Raw genomic sequence first — 18,052 nt, 5'->3', positions numbered from 1 at the left:
TAAGAGAATGTAACTCTATATCTATCCCAACTACTTTGAATACACAGATACAAAATGGACATTCATCTGTATCCCCTTTTTTGGTTAATGCATGACTTTCTATGTAAGGTGGGCTTCTTGTTTTTCAGAGAATTTTGATGCAATCAGAGAAACAAGGAAAGGACCAAAATGCCAATGACACCAACACTGCAGGAATGGCCTGGAATGTGCAGGAAAAGTCAAGGAATACAGACTCAAGGTAGGTTGAGGTTCTTCAGCCAAGTCCCCTGGGAGGGTGAGAATGCAAACATCCTTATAATCTTAGAGAAATGCCAACAAGAAGCCCAATGAAGTCTGGCGTGGCGGCACATGCTTGCCATCCGAGTGCTCTTGGAGGCTGATGCAGGGGGACTGCAGGTTTGGAGCTAACGGAAAGGCCCTGGTTTCAATGCTTAATAGCGTGAATACATGTGACCCACCTGAGAGGAGGGAAGGATTAGCGAGGACATTGAGGGATTGCTGAATTGCAAAGAAGGTAGTAGGAGGTGAGTTATAGCAGGTGGACATCATATTCTCAGAGAAGGTCACCTCCAAACAAAATCCCAGGAGAAATGAGCTCAGGGTTGTAGGAACGTGTGAAGAGTTTGGAACTGGGGGAAGACAAGAGGAGGCCCCATATTAATGGATCTCATGACTCGCTTGTGCTTACTTTGCCAGCTGAAACATGAATGCACTCTTCTCTCTTCATATCTTAAGCAACTCTGGAAGAAGCAGATACTGGCACTGATCAAAGGAAAAGTTAACCAGAATTATTAAAGAAATAATAATTCATCGTAGGCTCAAATGAAGAGCTGGGAAAGGTCATAACACAGAAGCCAGCCGAGCCAGCGTTGCCTTTCTAGCCTACCTGTCTCCTTACTATCCAGCCAGTGCACTAGAAATCTATTTGAATCAGGTGTGCTAGGCTTCTGCCTTCGTGGGTGCTTTTGTCCATGTGAGGAGGAGTGTTAATTTAAGCTTCTCTTTCTCCTTAGAAGGAAAAGCACTCAGATATTAAGGAGGAAGCCCCAAATGAAACAGAATCTTCTAAGTCTATAGTAACACTCTAATTTAAAAACATGGCTGGATTTGTCAGTATAAAGTGTGGTACATCAAAGTTATCAGAGAAAGTAAAATTTATAGTGTAAGTGAAAGATGGAAAATGATTTTGAATTCTTGTTTATTTTATAGCCAAGTAAGGCAAAACCTAAAAAGGAAAATATAAACACTGGCAGTGAACTCCTGTCCCCTTAACATTTACTGAATCTGTATTAGATGACATTTTACGACAGGTACCTGCATTAAAGTAGCCTCACAAAAACTATATGCAGTCTGAGTTGATCCAGGGCCTTTGTTCATCTGGCCGAGGGCCCAAGCTAATGTGGCTATGCAGATCTGTGGGCAAGAGTGAGTCAAACTAGAGCAGCAGCCACACAGGATGGAGCTGACTTGAGAAGACGGAGTCCAGGCAGAGGGGTTGCCATAACAACCTGGATAGAACAGGTGATACAGGCAATGGTAACCTGCTACTCAGCTTGTTTATTAGTATTGTGGGAAAATAATGTTGAGGGGATTGAGCTGGAGATAAGAGGGGCAGCAGGATGCAGGCTGGTTCCTGCGCATTTATCAGAAAGGCATGAGTGAAAGTCCGCTTCTAGACAGTATCTAAGGGTGTCTCTAGTAAGTGGGCAAGTAGGGACCAAACATGACTGTGATAAAGCAGCTACAGGGTGTCAGGTGCACACACCGCTGCCCCATAAAATGGAGGCTGTCATGGAAAGGCCAGGGCCCCATGTGACGGCAGGAGACCTGCACAGGAACAGCGCTGGAGGGAAGTTCCGGTGCCTGTGCTGGTCCCTGGGGACAGGACGCATGCACAAACTCAGAGCAGGAAGTCACCTCTTGCTGACATGGAGTGCACTGGGAGTTAGGGGCACTAGAGAACCACGAGCTGGCCAAATGGCGGGCTGTGAGCACTCTGCAGCAGCAGTCTACGCGCTCCTTACTTATCCAGTGATGTCCGAGGCCACGGACGGCTCCTTCCTAGTAGGAATTAGAACATTTGCCTTTGACTTTTTCATGTTGGAAAGTAAGAGGGGCCAAATCAGCGCGGCAACAGTGGTGGGAAGTGCACAGAAATCTGGCAGGGTCAGAGAAACAGGTCCACACCATTCGGTGAGGTCAGAGCTTTTGCTTCTGGTCGTAACACACCGTTAAGGTTAAGATACTTAGAAGCCTGGCACAGCGATATCTGCTGGTCACTTCAGCTACCTGGAGGCTGGGGCAAGAGGGAGGGCTAAATCAGCTGAGTCCAGGAGTTCAAATTCAGCCTGGCCAAGCAAAGCCCCTCTCAAAAGAAGAAAAGAAAGAAAGAAAGAAAGAATAGCATTTGGAAGTTAACTTTGGAATAGTTGGCATTTTACAGATTAAGGTAGAAGATTATGATAAGTGAGTGCATCATTATCTACTTTTAGTACAGTAATATAGCAGCAAAATAATATAAGGATGCAAAGAAGTCAGACAGAAAAATACTTAGGAATTTCTTCTAGGGAGATAACATTATTTAGCAAGACATGTAGGGGGAAAACATTGAGTGGGTGGTATGATTCAGAGTATAAATCTATCAGATGATAGAAACGTTAGTTAGTAGAGATAAAATAAGATGAATTAAAGCAATACATTTAGAAAAGCATGCACAGGCTAGGGAGAGCTTGGGAGGAGATTGTCAAAACAGTGAAAAGACTCTGACAAGCTCTAGAAGTCTGGGGTTCTTTCAACTTCCAGGAGTGAGGAAAGTTGCAAACACAGAGGGAGTTAAGCTACCAAGTAATGAGATCTCAGCAAAGGTTGAGTCGAGCACGCAGCGCTTTTTATGACAATGACACCTAGAAGAGGAAAGCTGAACAAGGAAACTAAAGTGAACTGGAGTCATGAGGCGCTGAGCCTCATGTGGTCCAGTGGGCACCATCTTGGGGTACAGTTTGGGAAGGATGCTGGGAGGCTGGAGCCAGGGGAGGGATGAAGACATGAGGGAAGCCTGGGGTTTTGTACACAAGGGTAAAGTTGAGACAGGTAAGCTGGAGAGCATCTGAATACCAGCAGCATTTTCTCCTACTGGTCTACACCAGCAGCAGTGTACTCTGAGGGTGGACAGCTCTGAGAGGCCTCATGTCTTTCACCAGGGCGCCCCGGCTACCGAAGCTGGAATGACCTTTGCAGGCTGAAGAAGGTTAAGGAGATGGCCAATGAGCATGAGGATGGGGGGGCAGTTTAACAGCGGCAGCAAGCTTGACACAAGAGATCCAAGTGCTCCCATCAGACCCAGAGCTGTGGGAGGACGACAGGCCCGGCAGCTACGCTCTCACAAAGGGATAAAGAAAATTAAAGTGGACGTGATTGACAGTACAGGAGGAGGTCTGGGAATTGGATAGCGACTGTACAAATGGACAATGGTGAGATCATACATACAAAACAAACTCATGACCCATGTCCTGGAGAAACCTGCCCAGGAAACTTACTCCTTAGCACCAGTCACAGCCCAGGAAGCCAGCCTGTTTTAAGTCAAGCTTGAGGGAATAAGACAGCTATCTCTAGAAACAGCCAGGGAGCCAAATGAGAACTGCTATTACAATTGGCCCCAACTGATCAGGACTTGAAGAATAACTTCCGGCTTCCCTAATTTTTATCCACACTTTTAACAGAGGACCAACTAGAGAAAGGCAGCTATGCCTCCCCAGCCAATCACCGGGAATGCCTTTCTAGCTTGCTACTTCCCACCTCCTCCTTTAAACGGCCCTGGTCAGAACATCCCGGGAGGCCTCCCATCTTCCCACTGTGCAGCTCTGCCACTCTTCTCTGGCCTTTGAGTCTCTTCAAAACCCAAATGATGTGGTTGACTCCTGTGCTACACCCAGCTCTGAAAAAAACACCCTGCATTCCAGGTGGCTGGTCTTAGCTCCTTCCACAAAAGCAATGACTCAAGTCAGGACAAAGAGTAGATTCAGGACAAGTGAGGAAGTGCAAAGTTAACTGTGAATATGGAAATGGGATCTCTAGACCCATTATCTCTTGTGTTTCCTGGTGCTTTGATATAACTTGCTGAGTCCTCATATCTTGTGAGATAGATTTTTTAATCCATCACTTTTAAGAGAAGTGAAACTAAAATAGCCTTCATAACCCATCGGACGTGCAGCAGAATCCAAGGACAGATTTATTTTTCACCACATCAAGTTGGTCTCCCACAGCCCCTCTGACATCCCCGTTGAAGTTCTGATGCTGGTACACCGTCCTGACAGTCTCCTTAAGGACACTGTGACTCCTTGTACAGCCTCTAGGTGTTCTGCTGGGAGGCGATGAATGAAGAAATTCAACTAATGTCTTTCTTAAGTTTACAAGTTAGAGTGAAGGAAGAATTGTGAGCTGAATTCGGATCTTTCGGGTTTCAAAGTCCACGGTCGTTTACTGCAACAGGCAAGTTTGGAAGAGGATCTGGGTGCTGCCAGGTTGGTACAAAGGAGGAGTGGACATTATGGGGTGCTGAAGGCATGATCAGCCTAGGCAGCCGGGGAGCACACTTCCAAATTACTGAAGATGCTGGCATGGATGGGGCTAATGATAAGGCTCAGTAAATGAAATACGAGAAAGTTTGAGAATTGTGAAAGCTAAGACACATGCTGCCCAGGATAATAAGGAGGGGGACAGATGTTATAAGGACATTCATCAAATTAAAATGAGAATAGAATTATGGTACAGAACACAGATTGTGATACAAGGCCTCTCAGGTATACTACCTCCTCCTCCCATGCACTGGAGAAAGCAGGGAAGGCAGAGGCTCCTGGGGGGAGAGCGAGGAAGAAGCCAGATGCTGGTTCCAGGACAGGCAGGCAAAGAAAGAGAATTATTTTCTAGATGGAGGAGCAAGCAGCTGAGACATCAGAATTTAGTTCTTAGTTAAGATAAAGAAATAACGAGACCCAAATTCCACTCGAGTAAAAAGTAAAAATCTGAGTAAATTTGAGTAAACCATAGCTTCTTTTATGTGAAAAGAATCAGCATTCAAGAAAGCTCTTTTTTTTTTTTTTTGTTGAAACCTAGCAATATGTGGTAATGGGGACTGAAAAAATTGCAGGTATTTTATCTTAAGAAGCTGTCAAGCTTTGGCCTCTATAAAATTGTTCTCGAGTGCTGGGATTTGTATTTAAAGTACCCAGCAGTCTTCATTATAAGGGGAGGCAGAAGAGAAAGGCAGAGAGTTTCCACTCAGTAAATGTGAGTCACTGGCTTCCTGTCCATGTGGAGTTCACATTTGGCGTTGGAACAAACAGCATTAGCGGAAGGTGACAGCAAAGCTATTGTTCCCTTGTTTTCCTTACAGGCATCCCAGTATAATTTTTCTCCATGATTCCATTTGAGAAGTAAATGTGCTTATGAAACACCTTTCTAACACAAAGGAATAAAATCCAAGATGTCTGCCGATGTATTTCTTCTATGCGTTGCTGTGGATCTAGCACGTGTTTTTTGGTAGATCACAATGATTCACGGGTGAAAGAAAAAGTCAGTCGTGTTTTAGGGCACTTCTTCACCCTGAACATTCAACCTCAACGCGACCTATCCAGAATAAAAACTCAGAGACCCATACCAGGTTGCAGCTGATTTTAAGCTAGAAAAGATGGGCACTTAGACTAATGCTTTCCACAGGAATAAACTACAATTTAAATTCATCGTGAGCTCTAATTCATAATTACTGTCATAATTTGGTGATCTCATTTCTGCTTTGCAGCAATATATATGTAAAAATAGACCACTTCATCTATTTCCCCCCCTTAGTACTTTTCTACATGCTTCCCTGACCTCAGGAAGGGATTGTAGCTCAGGAAAGCATTGCATGAAGAGATTCACGGGTTTGAAACCAGGCATGGTGTCTCTGCTAGTCAGCAATGACCCAGAGAAATGCTAGCCAACATAACTAAGATGGAACAGAGTCGTGTGTCACTTACAGAAGGGGACATGTTCTGATAAATGCATCCTTAGCGAATTAATCACAATGTGAGTGAGGATCACAGGACATATATGGCTGTGACATCACTAGGGAGTGAAATCTTATTGGACCACTGTCATACATGAGGTCAATCGGTGACCAAAGTATCATTATGTAGCCCTGTCTATACATAATGATAAAGTTGCTGCAATTTCTAGATGAAAAAGAAACAGTGTAGTAAATTGGGGCAGACTGAGGAAAGCCTGTAACTCTTCAAAGACTTAATCTTTAACTTGCAATTGGAAATTTTCCTGAGATGCTTGTGCTAATGTCTATTTAATTTTTTTTTTCACTTGTGTATTTGGTACAGGGTCTCACTACGCAGTTCAGACTCATGGTGATCCTCCTGTTTTCAGCCTCCCCAGAGCTGGGATTACAGGAGTGCACCAGCACACCCGGACTCTGTCGTCAGCTCAGCACGCCCCAGGGGTGGGGCCAGTGCGTCATGTAGGACTGGGGATCAAACCCTGGTCCCTGTGCTTGCTAAAGCAGGCACTTAGTCCACTAAACTATCTCGCTGGCCCTGCTAATGTCTATCTGATGTAACAACTAGTACAGTGTTCTTGGTCCACTGGGCACTTGCTTCTGCCTCCTGGGGAACATAGAGGTCTCCAGAAATGCAGAATGTTAAAAAAAAAAATTTATCTCTCTATAAGGCAGGTGGGACAACTATCAAACCAGTCAAATCACTGCTCATGCTTGCTGGCTTGGTCTAAAAGGCGACAGCCCCCATGAGCCAAGAAGAAGCGGATGACCACTTGTCTTTATGATGTGTTTCTCTTTGGTATCCAGGACTGTCTTGGCTTTCCTTGCCCACCCCCTAAAAGAGAATTTTTGTTTGTTACCTCTTACCGACATTTATTTTGACAATTCTTTTCTGAGAGTCCATCCTCGTCTTCTCCCATGATGTCCACAGCTGAGAAGATCAATGCAACGAGAATGGCAAAGCAGCAGACGAGGGCAAAGATCACAATGCACTTCTGCTGGGACTGGAAGAGAAAGACAGGAAAGAGGTGAGTTGGGAGCTGGCACCCAGCAAACTGGAGGGCTGGCAGCTTCTGAAACCCTATGGAGGACCGCAGGAGCACCATCACTTCTATCACTTCTAGAGGATAGCAGGGCCGCAGCTGAAATTACCTGGGACCTTTAGGTACTCCTTAGCACAGACTTCAAACCCCACTGGATTGCTAGGCCCTGTTCAATAATTTTTCCAGTGTAGTATTCAGACGTCTGAACCACTTTGCTCTTTCTCTTTTTGATCACAAGCGGTCCAGAAAGAGAAAGCTGGGAGATCTATTGTTTCAAATTAAAAATAAAATACAGACGCTAGCATTAGCGTTGTGTAACTGACATAATTTATTTCAAGACATTGAGCAGAAGCATAAACAACCATCATACTCTTGGATTTCACTTGAAAATCTAGGCAAAGCCCAGATGGTTAAAGGACAATCATATCCTTACCATCAGGCCCAAGCATTGGAACTGGAAACACCCTTGTCACCTGGCACCCATGGCTGAAGCTGACAAAAGAGAAGGCCATGATAACTAGTAGGAGCTGTGGCCCCTGGAACAGAGTTTTGTCTGCTATCTGATGTTAAAATTGTAACCCCTTATGCAAAGGAGTTAGGAGACGGCATCTTTTAGCAGATGATTAGGTGATGAGACAGTCTTCATTCTCATCAAGAAGATGGGTGGTCTTAACCACAAGAGGCATCCCTTCCCCGTGGGATGATGTGGCTGTAGGTGCCACCAATGAACCAGGAGGTGAGCCCTCACCAGACACCGAGCCTGCCGGTGCCTTGCTCTAGAACTTTTCAGCCTCTAGACTGTGAGAAATAAATTTCTCTTGTCGATAAGCCATCTACTTTATGGTATCTCAATGTATCAGCCCACATATACTAAGTTATTCTTTATTGTATAAAGGAGAATGGGGGTAAAAGAAAGCAACTTTTACAACTCTATGTGAAACTAGGGGATATTTACAGAGCAGAAAGAGTAATCTTTGACCGAGTGGCTAGGGACACCACCTTAGTGATAGAATAAATGTATTTTTGCAAACACACACACACACACACACACACACACACACACACACACACACACACACTCTCAGAGCCCAGTTCTTCCCAGGGGCAACTTCAGACTGCAGGTTACAGAGAAAGACACAGTTAAGCAAAAGGAATCAGCATTTCTGTGCACAGCATCACCATCCCTTGTGAGTGCTTTGTTTCTGCGTCTTCCGATCCTCCCTCGGGTCTGATCTCCTGCTGTGACTGCCTTCCCTTCCTGGCTGTCATCATGAGTCTCTTACGCCACACTCAAAGAGGAAGCAGCCAGCATGATACCCAACAAATAGAAGGTGCTCAAGAAACAAGGACAATATTATCAATTACAAACAGATGAAATAGAAATTACAGTGGTTTTGGTTTGAGAATGTAGTCACACAAATGAATTCTCTCAGGACTCAACTGTAACCTTCTTGAGGATTTACTTCAACATTATTTATTATTATGGAGGCATATCTTGGGGGCAGAGGCAAATTCATGGGACCACGCTTAGCAACTACACAAAACGGAAGAATACACTGCGTCTATCTTACTCCTTTATTTTCCATGCACCCTTTATTTCTTACTAGCTTTCTTTTTAAGAAGCAATACAATGACGTGGCTGAGGTCTCAAACTTCTATAGCCAAAGTGCTTGGATTCCACCGCTTACTGATTCCCTGTCCATGGGTAATCAATGTTGTGCTTTCCCTTCCCTGACTGTAAACTGGAGGTAACAGTAAAAACTGCTTTCTTGGGTTACATATGAGATACTGAACACAAAACACTTAAAACAGTAACTGGACTTGATGTTTGTTACTGTTAGTTTGTTGCATTTTGAGCACTCTGTATGCTGCCTCCAGTATTTTGGGAATGTATGGATAAACACCAATGCAAAAGAACCAAGCCGTCTATCACCATGTGTAAGAGAGAAGCAGAGAGTGAGAAACAGGGCCAAAAGAAGTGAAATGGAAAGAGAGGGCAATATTAGGTGGATAAGTTCTCGAATAAAATTTTTTGAGAAATTGTTCCAAAAGTAGCAACCCTCATACTTCAGCGTGCCTCCAAATAACCTAGAGGACTTGTTAAAATATGCATGACTGGAATGCAATTGCAGAGTTTCTGATTTAGTTGTTCTAGGGCAGCACTTAAAGATGAGCACTGCAACAAGTTCCCAAGAGATGTTTATATTTGAGGCCACAGAGATTCTGCACCCTTTTCCCTCTCCTTCCATCCATGAAGGATAAATCCCAAGACCACCAACAGGTGCTGGAAATCATGGACAGTAATGAGCCCAGTATATACCATGTTTTCTCCTATAGTTTTCATATATACCTACAATGAAGTTTAATTTATAAATCAGACACAAGAGATCACACCAATATCTAATGAAAATATAAAAAAATTAGATAAAAAAGGCACAAACTGTATTAAAATTGTCAGCATCACCACTCTTGCAGTTTTCAGTACAAGAAGGGTTACTAGAACACAAAGCAGTGCAATACCTTGACAGGTGATGTGATAACTGAATGGGCTATTCAGTAAACAATGGGCAGGTAGTGTATACAGCGTGGACCCACTGGACAAAGGGATTATTCATATCCTGGGAAGGATGGAACATGATGTGTGATATTTCATCACAGTGCTTAGAAAGGCATACATACTTAAAACTGGAACTTTTCGTTTAATGCTTTCAGACTGCAATTGACGGCAGATAACTGAAACTGAGAAAAGCACAACTGTGAATAAGGGCGCGGCACTGTACTGTGCTATTCATCTATAGTAAATCCTGTGCAATACTTGTTCATCCTTGGAACTTATTTGCCTTTATTAGATCAAGTACTAATGGGATGAAAATAAGTGCAAAAACTCAAATATAAATCTTGTAATTTCTTTTCTTTGTGATGGTTTAAAATAACTTTAAATATGTTCATGTTTTATTTTGAAAGACTTTCCACCAAGCTTTTAAATTTTTAATATTATTTGAATAATCAGAAAATGGTAACTCTTTAAAAATGCATAATATAAAAAAACTACTTACAATCTTACCAAGACTGGATCACTATTAACTTTTATACCAGGGCTTTCTCATAGTACCTCTGCCTTTGAGCACTGTGATAAGACTATATCATATTATGAAAAAAAATACAAAAAAAAAAGACTATATCATGCTGTATAAAGCAGTTTTATGCTCTGCTTCTGGCTCTTGCTTTTAATGTCATTAAACGCTCTTTTAAAGCATATTTTCAGTTGTTAGACAGAATTTCATTACATGGACCTACCACTGCTTCCTTTAGAAATCTAAAGCAAAAAGCTACTTATCGTCTGACAGAAAATGTTCCCAATTTGGGGCTTGGCTTTTGACTTTGTTGGTAATTTCTTTTGATGTGCAGAAACTTCTCAATAAGAGGAGGTCCCAGTTGTTAATTCTTTCAAGTATTACCCATGTGACTTGATTTTTGTTCATGAACTCTTTGCCTACCCCTATGTCTTCAAGAGTTCCTCCTACTTTCTCTTCCAGATTTAGTGTTTCTGTTTTAATGTTTAGATCTTTAATCCATTTTGCCTTTAGCTTAGTGCATGGTGATAGACCTGGGTCAAGTTTTAGTCTTTGGCATGTAGAGAGCCAGTTTTTCCAGCACCATTTGTTAAAGAGGCTATTTTTCTTCCAGTAAGCATGTTTGGCCCCTTTGTTGAAGATAAGGTGGCTGAGTGTGTTTGTAGAGGCTTCTGCATTTTCTAATCTAGTCCATTGATCCTCAGGTCTATTTTGTTGTCCATACTATGCTGATTTTATCACAGTAACTTTGTAGTATAATTTCAAGTCCAGAATTATAATGCCTCCTGCCTTGTCTTTGTTGGCCAGGATTGCCTTTGCTAGTCTAGGTCTTTTCTGGCTCCAAATAAATTTTAGGAATGATTTCTCTAGGTCTGTGAAGTATGTTGGTGGTAGTTTGATAGGGACTGCATTAAACCTGTACAACTATTTTGGGACTATAGCCATCTTCACAATGTTGGTACTTCTTATCCAAGAGCAGGGAATGTGTTTCCATTTCCTGAAATCCTCTATGATTTCTTCTTTCAGAGTGCTGTAATTTTCCTTGAAAAGATCTTTGACTTCTTCTTCTTCTTTTTTTTTTTTTATGGAACCAGGGATTGAACTCAGGCCCTTGGCTTGACCAGGCAAGTGCTTATTCTACTGAGCTATCTCCCTGGTTCCCTCTTTGACTTCTTTAGTTAGATTAATTCCAAAGTATTTCATTTTCCTCAGTGCTATTGTAAAAGTATTATTTCTCTAATTTCCCTCACAGTGTGATTGTTATCTGTGTAGAGGAATGCTATTGACTTTGGGTATTGACTTTGCATCCTGCTATGTTACTGAATTTGTGTATCAGTTCTAGTAGCTTCTTGGTGGAGTTTTTTGGGTCTTGCAAGTAAAGTATCATGTCTTATGATACTTTATCTATTCTTATTCCTTTTATTTCCCTCTCATGTCTAATGGTTCTAGCTAATGATTCCAGAACTATATTGAATAGAAGTGGTGATAGAGGACATCCTTCTCTTGTACCAGATCTGAGAGTAAAAGATGTCAGTTTTTTCTCATTTAGAATTATGTTAGCCAATGGGTTGTCATAAATGGCTTTTATCAGACTGAAGTAGATGTTATCAATTCTAATTTTCTGTGGGTTTTTAACATGAATGAGTGTTGGAATTTGTCAAAAGCCTTTTCTACATCGATTGAGATGATCATGTGGTTTTGGACTTGTCTCTATTGATTAGTGTATTACATTTATAGATTTGCATATGTTGAACCATCCTTGCATCCCTGGGATGAATCCTACCTGGTCATGGTGTATACTCTTCTTGATGATTTGCTGTATTCTATTTGCTAGGTTTTTATTGAAGATTTTTCATGTATGCTATGAGGGAGATTGGCCTGTAGTTCTCTTTTTTAGTTGTGTCTTTCCCTGGTTTTGGTATCAGTATAATACTTGGTTTCAGGAATGATTTTGGGAGGATTGCTTCCTGTTCAATTTCATTGAAGAGTTTGAGGGGTATAGAAATAATATTTTCCGTAAATTTCTTGTAGAATTCAGCTGTGAATCCATCTGGACCTGGACCTTTCTTTGTCGGTAGGTTATTTATTTATTTTTTTACATTTTGTATTTCATTGGCTGTTACTGGGTTATTGAGAGTTGTTACATCTTCTTGATTCCGTTCTGATAATTTGTACCTTTCTAGTAATCTGTCCATCTCTTCTGTGTCTTCTATTCTGTGAGAGTAAAGATTCTCAAAGTAGCTATTGATAATCTTCTGAATTTCCACTGAGTCTGTGGTAATTACTCCCTTTTCATTCCTTATTGCTTGTATTTGAATTTTTTCCTTCCTCTTTTTGATGAGGTTAGATAGGGGCTTATCAATTTTATTTAATCTTTCAAAGAAACAACTTTTTTTTATTTTTTAAGAACCAGCTTTTTGATTTGTTAATTCCTTGAACTGTTTTCTTCATCTTGATTAAATTAATTTCTGCTCTAATTTTTATGATTTCTTTCTATCTTTAGGCTTCAGGTTTGTTCTGCTCTTCCTTTACTAGATGTTGGAGGTGAAACATTAGGGTGTTTATTTGTTCCCATTCTGTTTTCCTAGTGTGTGAGTTGAGAGCTTTAAATTTCCCTCTGAGAACTGCCTTCATCGCATCCCATAAATTCTGATAAGTTGTGTTTGACTTTTCATTGAATTGTCAATATTGTTGAATTTCTTGTTTAATTTCATATGTGACCCATTGATTGCTGAGTAGGGTGTTGTTTGATTTCCATGTATTTATGGGGTTTTTATGGTTTCTTTTGTTGTTTATTTCGTTTCATTGTACTGTGGTCAGATAATGTGCATGGGATAATTTCTGTTTTCTTGCATATACTTAAGCATGACCTATGAACTAATATGTGGTCTGTTTTAGAAAGCGGGTCATGTGCAGCTGAAAAAAAATGTGTATTCAGCTGTGTTTGGTTGGAACACTCTGTATATGTCCACCAAGTCCATTTGTTCCAAGCTCTGGTTCAGTTCTGTTACTTCTTTGCTAATTATTTGTCTGGTTGACCTATCTTTTTGGGATTAGGGGTTGTTAATGTCTCCTGTTAAGACTATGGTATTGGATGTTAGATTTTTCATGTCCATTAAGATTTGTCTTATACAGTTGCATGCTCCCATGTTTGGTACATATTTATGAGTGTTACCTCTTCCTCTTGAATTTTTCCCTTAACCAGTATATAGTGGCCTTCTTCATTTCATTTGATCATTTTTGGTTTGAAGTTGAGACTGTCTGAGAACAGGATTGCTACCCCTGTTTTTTTCTGAGGTGCTGGGGCATGTAGTATTGTGTTCCATCCTTTGACTTTCAGCCTATGAATTTCTTTACGATTTAAATGTGTGTATACAGCATATTGTTGGATTGTGTTTCGTAATCCACTGTGCTGGTCTGTTTCTTTTAATTGCTGAATTGAGTCCATTTACATTGAAGGTTATAATTGAGATGTATTGACTTATGATTGACATCTTATTTACCTGCTGTTGTTTACTCCTTTTTCTCCCATGTTTAGTTGTTTGCCCCATTTAGTGGGTTCCTTCTGTTCCTTCTGTTCTTGTTCTTGTTCATGGAGTTCTGATCATTTTGCTCCCTCTCTAGAACATCTTTCAGGAGCCTGTGTAGGGTTGGCTTTGTCATCATGAAATTCTTTTTTTCCCCATAATTTTATTGATAAACAAATAGCAATGAGACAGTTTCAAATCAAATTGGTAGGACAGTTTCAATATTTAACATACTGCATACATTCTTCTTAGTGGTTAATTGCTGTACAAGATGCGGACTTGACATACTATTTACAAACACCATTAGAACAAATCATTCAATTCATTAACAGAATGTAACTATATATCTATTCTAATCACCCTGAATGAAATTCTTTAATTGTTCTGTCATGAAAATATTTCACTTCATCAAACTTGAAAGAGAATTTTGCATGGTATAGTAGTCTGGGCTGGAATATGTTTTCATAGAGGACTTGAAGTTCTCTGCTCCATGCTCTTCTTGACTTCATGGTTTGTGAAGAGAAGTCTGCCATTATTCTGATGGATTTTCCTTTGAATGTGATGTGTTTATTTTCTCTGGTGGCTTTCGGTATATTTTTGTTGTGCTGTATTTCTGGGACCTTGACTATTCTATGTCTTGGTGTGTTTTTAATTGAGTTGAAGTTATTTGGAGTTCTGTATGCTTCAGTTACTGGAATGTCAGATTGTTTCCCCATATTTGGGAAGTTTTCTGCTATTACTTCTGCCCATATTCTTTTTATATCATTTGTATTGACTCCTTTCTCATTGATGCCTCTTAGTCTCACATTGTTCATCTTTGCATTGTCTTGCAGGTGATCAATTATTTTTTTCCTGTATCCTAGTTGCTTTTAAGAGATCTTATCTTTTTAGTAGCTGCAATGGCATCTTCAAGATCTGAAACTCCATCTTCACTTTCACTCAACATTCCTCTCTATGTCTTTGACTGTGCTTCATGTGATCTATTTCTTTCCTATATTGCTCATTCAAGGACTCCATCATTTTTCCTATCTCTTCTATTTTTCATCAGTGTCTTCTTTAGAAGCAGTTATTCTTTTACTTCAGAGATTATTTCTGATCTGATTTTCTCTATATATTTTTGCATTTGATTCTTTACTTCAGATGTCATTAATTCAGAGATTTTTTTTATTTTAGAGTTTATTTCTGATCTGAGTTCCTCTATACCTTTCTGCAGTTTTTTTCTTTTACTTCAGATGCTATTCATTTAGACACTTCATTTGTGTGATTCCCAATTTCTTCTGTGCTAGTGTCTTTTGCACTTGTTCTGGGTGGGCTTGGAGCTTGAGATTGCATTTTGCTCCTGCTCTTTGTCATTTTGTATAGCAGTGTCCTCTGACCTTTGGTATAGAGTTTTGGTACAGTTATAACCTTAGCACCTACTGAAATTCAAGTGCAGATCTACGAAGTTTGAAATCACCCTGTTGTGCCTGGCTTGGGTCTGGCTGCTAGGCTCAGCTTTTTCCTGCTGCAGAAGTGGGCTTGGGTTGGGTCTGGAGGGGTTCCAAGAGCACAGCAGTAGTTCTCATGTGCCAGGCCAGGGTTGGGTCCAGTGGGGTGGAGGGATCCCTAGTGTTGTTGGGATGAGGGACGCCATGAAATAATTCAGGTCAGTGTGGCCCAGAGGTAAAGAGGTCAGCATTTCCAGGCTGTTCCATAGAGTTTGTGGGATGAATTCCATGGGCGTGCTCTGGCACACTACCTACCACACACCACCCCACCTCAGAACAAGGCACTCATTCACCGCCAGCATGCACCTTGTTAGTTACATTAATTTCAAGGTATTTCATTTTCCATGGTGCTATTGTAAAAGGTACTGTTTCTTTAATTTTCCTCTCAGTGTGTTTGTTATCTGTGTAGAGGAACGCTACTGACTTTTGGGCATTGACTTTGTATCCTGATCTGCTACTGAATTTGTGTATTAATTCTAGTAGCTTCTTTGTGGAGGTTTTTGGGTCTCCCAAGTAAATTATCATGTCATTTTATAAACTTTTTTTTTTTATAAACTTTTTTTTTTTTTTTTTTTTTTTTTTTTTTGCAAAACCGGGGGTTGAACTCAGGCCATTGCCAGGCAAATACTTATACTACTGAGTCATCTCCCTGGCCCCCTGGCAGAAAATGTTATTAAACATTGTTTTCAGTTTATCTGTTTTCTCTAGAAGTGTTTTGGGCGAAGGCATCAAATATAATCCAAAGATACACACATTACTCAAGTCTAAGAATTTTTTTTTTTTTTTTTTTTTGTATTTTAGGTAAGGGGCTAGAGGGTGTTCAGGGTCTCATTACTAGATCAGACTCATAGTGATCCGCCTGTTTACAGCCTCCTAAGAGCTGTGATTAAAGGCACATGCCACCTTGCCCAGACTCAATGCCATCTCAGCATGTCCCGCGGGCAGGGCCGGCACAGCAGGCCCAGGGATTGAATCCCAGGGCCCTGCTCCAGCTTGCAGGTGCTGAGCTATTTGGCCAGCCCATATGACAGAATCTAATCCAGGACAATATCATTCAGCATCAACCCAAAATGAGTCCTTGAGCCAGCAGTTTAAGTGTGTGATGCCGCGTGCTCAACAGGCACCCTGTGAGTGATCCCAGCGAAATTTGTACTAAATGCTTAAGCTTCAACAACACTTGATTTATTTTCCTTTATTCTGAATGTTATGGTAAAACAGTAAAAGAGAACATTAGATACTTTTGTGTCATTGGAATTACTTTGATGCAGTAAACTGCACAACTTTCCATTAATGTCTATTAATTGGATTCTATATTATTACACTTTACTAAAAATGGCTAAGTTAGTATTTTCGTGGTCATTTGTCAAAGATGAGAAATCCAGACTCTGGTTTCATTTTTGAAGTGAGCTGATGGAACAGTGCATTACACCAACATGAAATCATATTGTTAATTTCCTTGGTCTCATTTAATTTCTAATTTACCTAAGTAAAAGGCTAGATTCAAATGATACTGTAAAAGCCTAATACACAACTCCAGGTTACAAAGCAACTTACTCATTTTCAAGTCCTTAATAGATCATTCCAGAAATCAATTTGAATCACATGCTTCTGCTTTTACTGAATTGCATCAAGGCAAGCAGGACTTCAAGCAGAGCCAATACACATGCCTAAAGTTCACATCTCATTGGTGAGCTTAACACACTAAGAGAAAATAAATTTTTTTCTGACAATATCTAGCAATCTTTATTTGAACTATAGTTACAAAGACAATGAATGAAAAGAACTGCTTTCTTCATGAAGAAATAAATCAAATTATTCTGGCCTTTACATTTCCTTATCAAACACATTTTACATCAAATAAGACTCAGAGATATATGATCTCTGACTAAGGAAAAAATATTAAACCTGAAAATTAGAAGTGCTATGTATTTTGGGCTGACCAAATAGCTCAGCGGATGAAAGCATCTGCAAGCAGGTGCAGGGGCTAGGGGATCAATCCCCGGTCTTGCTGTGCCAGCCCCATCCCCTGGGCACGCAGAGACCATGATTGAGACTGGGCATGGAGGTGTGTGCCTGTAATCCCAGACTTGGGAGGCTATAAACAGGAGAATCACTATGAGACCATTCTGGTAGTAGATTCTGAACACCCTGTAGACCCTTCCTTAAAATACAGAAAAAAAAGAAGTACTATGTATTTAAATCTAGGCTTTTATATTATTTAAGAACTTCTTACAAGTTTGTATTAATGTACCTAAAGATAAAATGCCAATGTGCAAAAAAAAAAGAGATGAAGTTAAAATTATTCATATTCTTCTTCAATATGGATGGCATGCAGGACTGGGGATCAAACCCTGATCTCTGTGTTTGCCAAAGCAGGTGCTTAGTCTGCTGAGCTATCTTGCCAGCCCTCTTATGAGTTAGTTTTTTTTTTAAATTATAATTTCACTTTACTTTCATATTCTGTAAGAGTCTAGCTTAAAACTTTACTCTTCACACAAAGGATCCCTTCCATGAAAGATACACAGCTTTGCCAGCTTACATAACATACATCCAGTTCCTAGATATCCTCGTGAGAACCACACATACACTGGACAAGTGTCCACGCCATGGTACAGAACAGAGGTGCACTGGAAGTCTACCAGTGTAAGATGAGGAGCGAAAGGTATGGTTTTAGAAAAGTCAACACAGCTAAAGCATCTAGAGAAAAGAGATGAAAAAGTCCTTTTATATTAATTTATTTATTTTTATTTTAAAGAGAATAAAAAATAGATAAAATATTAGAAATGATACACAATTTCCAAAGAAACAGGATGGGGGCTGGTGAGATGGCTCAGTGGTCTAAAGCACCTACTTAGAACAAGCTTAGCAAAGCACAGGGACC

The 18,052-nt window shown here is 40.5% G+C and overlaps 1 protein-coding gene across 2 annotated transcripts in view; it reads right to left on the bottom strand.

Annotated features, from left to right (window-relative positions):
* Pld5 (phospholipase D family member 5) overlaps nucleotides 1-18,052 on the bottom strand; it is a 427,280-nt gene that overhangs the window by 221,808 nt on the left and 187,420 nt on the right. Inside the window, exon 2 of one of the 2 annotated variants that reach the window (XM_023710314.1) lies at nucleotides 6,901-7,044. In XM_023710314.1, coding sequence (XP_023566082.1) covers nucleotides 6,901-6,944 — 44 coding nt within the window. In that variant the 5' untranslated portion in view covers nucleotides 6,945-7,044. The remainder of the gene's footprint in view (nucleotides 1-6,900; nucleotides 7,045-18,052) is intronic. The other variant, XM_004626838.2, reaches the window with a different exon arrangement.

The sequence above is a fragment of the Octodon degus genome, unplaced genomic scaffold, assembly GCF_000260255.1.
Source record: "Octodon degus isolate 3935 unplaced genomic scaffold, OctDeg1.0 scaffold00017, whole genome shotgun sequence".
Classification (NCBI taxonomy): domain Eukaryota; kingdom Metazoa; phylum Chordata; class Mammalia; order Rodentia; family Octodontidae; genus Octodon; species Octodon degus.
Note: the sequence above shows the minus strand (reverse complement) of the source record. Positions and strands in the feature narration are given on the sequence as shown.